This window comes from Elephantulus edwardii, unplaced genomic scaffold (assembly GCF_000299155.1).
Source record: "Elephantulus edwardii isolate Elephantulus edwardi_28Jun2011 unplaced genomic scaffold, EleEdw1.0 scaffold00078, whole genome shotgun sequence".
NCBI classification, from domain to species: Eukaryota; Metazoa; Chordata; class Mammalia; order Macroscelidea; family Macroscelididae; genus Elephantulus; species Elephantulus edwardii.
This window is the reverse complement of record NW_006399828.1, coordinates 14,455,093-14,457,814: the sequence shown is the minus strand read 5'-3', so window position 1 is coordinate 14,457,814 and position 2,722 is coordinate 14,455,093. Positions and strand designations below refer to the sequence as shown.

Sequence of the window (2,722 nt, the reverse complement as noted above, 5' to 3'; positions counted from 1 at the left end):
TTACACACTAGAAGGCTAATATTAAAAAAATAGTTGTACGCCAAAAAGTTTGCTTAAATGGATGACAGGCATTATCCTTTTGAAGCACAAAGCATCAAATAAGATCTTACAAAAGATCAATGACCTTCTTCATTCGTAAGTTCTAAATAAATTCATAGAGCTTGAGTCTCAGTCTTTAGATCAAGGTATATTCAGGCTTCTTAATCCAAATTTCCAGAAAAGGAGGCTAAGTAACTCAGAATCTCAAGTGAGATTTATGCTTTACCATATACCTGAAAAAAAAAATATGAGAATAGGTTATACTGATCACAGACATTTCAGAATCTTTTAAATAACATGTAAAAATAATTTAGCATGCCTTGAAAATGAAAATTTCCAATGTAAGAAAATATTTTTTCAGGGAAAACTGGGAACTTGGTATTATGACCATTGTAAATACAAAAACTTCTAAAGTAGACTAGATTAAATATATTCCTATCAATGTATTCTATATCACCATCAACTCTGACTAGAATATTTTTTTTCCATAATTATAATCATACTGGATCACCACAACAGCTGGCCTAGAGACATTTTAACCAAGAAAATTTTAAAGAGTTACTCAAAGAGAGTAACAGATTCAATGTTACTGTGATCACACAGTAGTATTAAATTTTACAATTATAAAACTCTTGATTGTGTAAAGAGCTCTAAGAAGTATACAAATAAGTAAGTTTAAAAATTCAATACCTTTTATGAACTACTCATAATTCAAATAAATCTAGAGTCAAAGATCTACTAGTGCTGGGGAGAAAACAAAATCGCAGTCATTTCCTTCGACTTCAGCAGATAAACTGATATTCAAAACCAGATAAAAAAAATAACCCTAAAAACTTAGGTCTTCTGATTTTGTTCAGTGCTCTAACAGGCAATAAAACCTTTCCCCTTCAGTTTATAAAGTCATCATATTAAAAGGTATTTATTAATGATCTACTGTGGGTTATTATTGCATTAGGCAATTTCAGGAAAAAGGGATTTGTGAATATAACTCCTAACTTTATGAAACATAAATCTAGCTGAATAAAACAGGCAAATTATGACAACAAAACATAAGTATGTCTTAGAATCAAAATTACCTATCCAATGTTTCCCAAAAACGTAAGAAAACTGGTCTATCCAAATGACGTTTGTGATTGCTGAGTTCTAACACTGTTACATCCCATTTCTGAACATTTGGATCTAGACGAACTTCATCATATTTGAGATGGAAGGCTTTAACTATGGAGAGAAATAACATTTTTTATTCAAACTGCAATCAAAATTATAAAAACACTTTATTCAAGAAAGTTTACCCAATGCAAACATTAAATCTTATGTTTATTCTGCTAATAAAACCTACAATTATAATCCAAATGATATTTTAAATAAATGCTAGTATAATATTCTACAAAATAGTCAATTCAACATTTACTTATTGATGGTTAATGCATGACACGTATTAAGAGACTGAAATGAAAAACTAAGTAAGAGAAAATGCATACAGTCTAGTGAAGTTCAAGAGGAAAAGTGATTCAAATACTGAAAAGAAAGTTTTTACTATGTAAGTCAACTTTACCTCATGGGAACACTCAATCAGGTTGTCAAGGATATAAATTTTTATAGCCTTCAAGTCAATTCCAACCTAACAGCAATAAGTTCAGCTGAAAAAGAGTTTATTCTAAGAAATTAAGAAATCCAATGAAGATTATGCAAAATAGCTCAAGGAAAGAACAAGGCATATGATCAATCACCAGAAAGATTCAAAGCAATGCCAATTTTGAAGGGCATTTAGTGAAGACAAGTACAGATGCTGTTGCTGTGGTTGTCATGTGCAGAGTCAGAATCAACTCATAGATGACCCTCCAGAGGGTTTTCAGAAGCTGTGAACTGCATGGGAGTTGACTGCCCACCTCTCTCACAGAGCAGCTGGTGGGTTTGAACCAGGGGCCTTTGGGTTGGCAGCATAACTATTTATTCAGTAGGCCAACAGAACTCCCTCTCAAATATAGGACAAAGAGCAATAATGTTGTTGTTATGTGCCATGGAGTCGCTTGCGACTCATAGCGACCCTATTACAACAGACCTAAACTCCGCTCTGTCCTGTGCCAATCGCACTGTCTCTGACACTCCCATCCGAATTATCCCAGTCACTGAATCAATCCACCTCACAGAGGGCCTTCCTCTCCTGCGCTGTCCATTCACCCTCCCAAGCATGATATCCTTCTCCAAGGACCGGTCTCTCCTCACAACATGTCCAAAGTATGTTAGATGGAGCCTCAGAATCCTTGCCTCCAACGAGCCACCTGCTTTAAACCCTTTCCAGGACAAATCTGTTTGTTTTCCTAGCAGTCCATGGTATTCTCAATACTGTTCTCCAGCACCACAGCTCAAAGGCATCAATTCTCCTTCTATCCTCCTGGGTCATTGTCCAATTCTCTGATGCATAACAAGTGATTGGGAAGACCAAAGCCTGTATCAGACACACCTTAGTCTGCAGAGAGACACCACTGCTCTTCAGTACTTTGGAGAGGTCCCTAACAACAGACTTTCCCATGGCAATGCACCTATTAATTTCCTGGCTGCTGGTGCCAAGACTGTTGACTGTGGAGCCAAGCAAGCTAAAGCTGTGTACAATCTCAATCTCTTCACCATCCATCCTGATGCTGCCAATTGGTCCAGTGGTGAGAATCTTTGTCTTCTTGAC

At 36.0% G+C, this 2,722-nt stretch overlaps 1 protein-coding gene across 1 annotated transcript in view; it reads right to left on the bottom strand.

Annotated features, from left to right (window-relative positions):
• Positions 1-235: 235 nt before the first annotated feature.
• The window catches only part of CDC73 (cell division cycle 73), a 157,789-nt gene continuing 155,302 nt past the window's right edge, over positions 236-2,722 (bottom strand). Inside the window, exons 16-17 of the mRNA XM_006889523.1 lie at positions 1,116-1,257; positions 236-272 (exon numbers count right to left, since the gene is read on the bottom strand). Coding sequence (XP_006889585.1) covers positions 236-272; positions 1,116-1,257 — 179 coding nt within the window. The remainder of the gene's footprint in view (positions 273-1,115; positions 1,258-2,722) is intronic.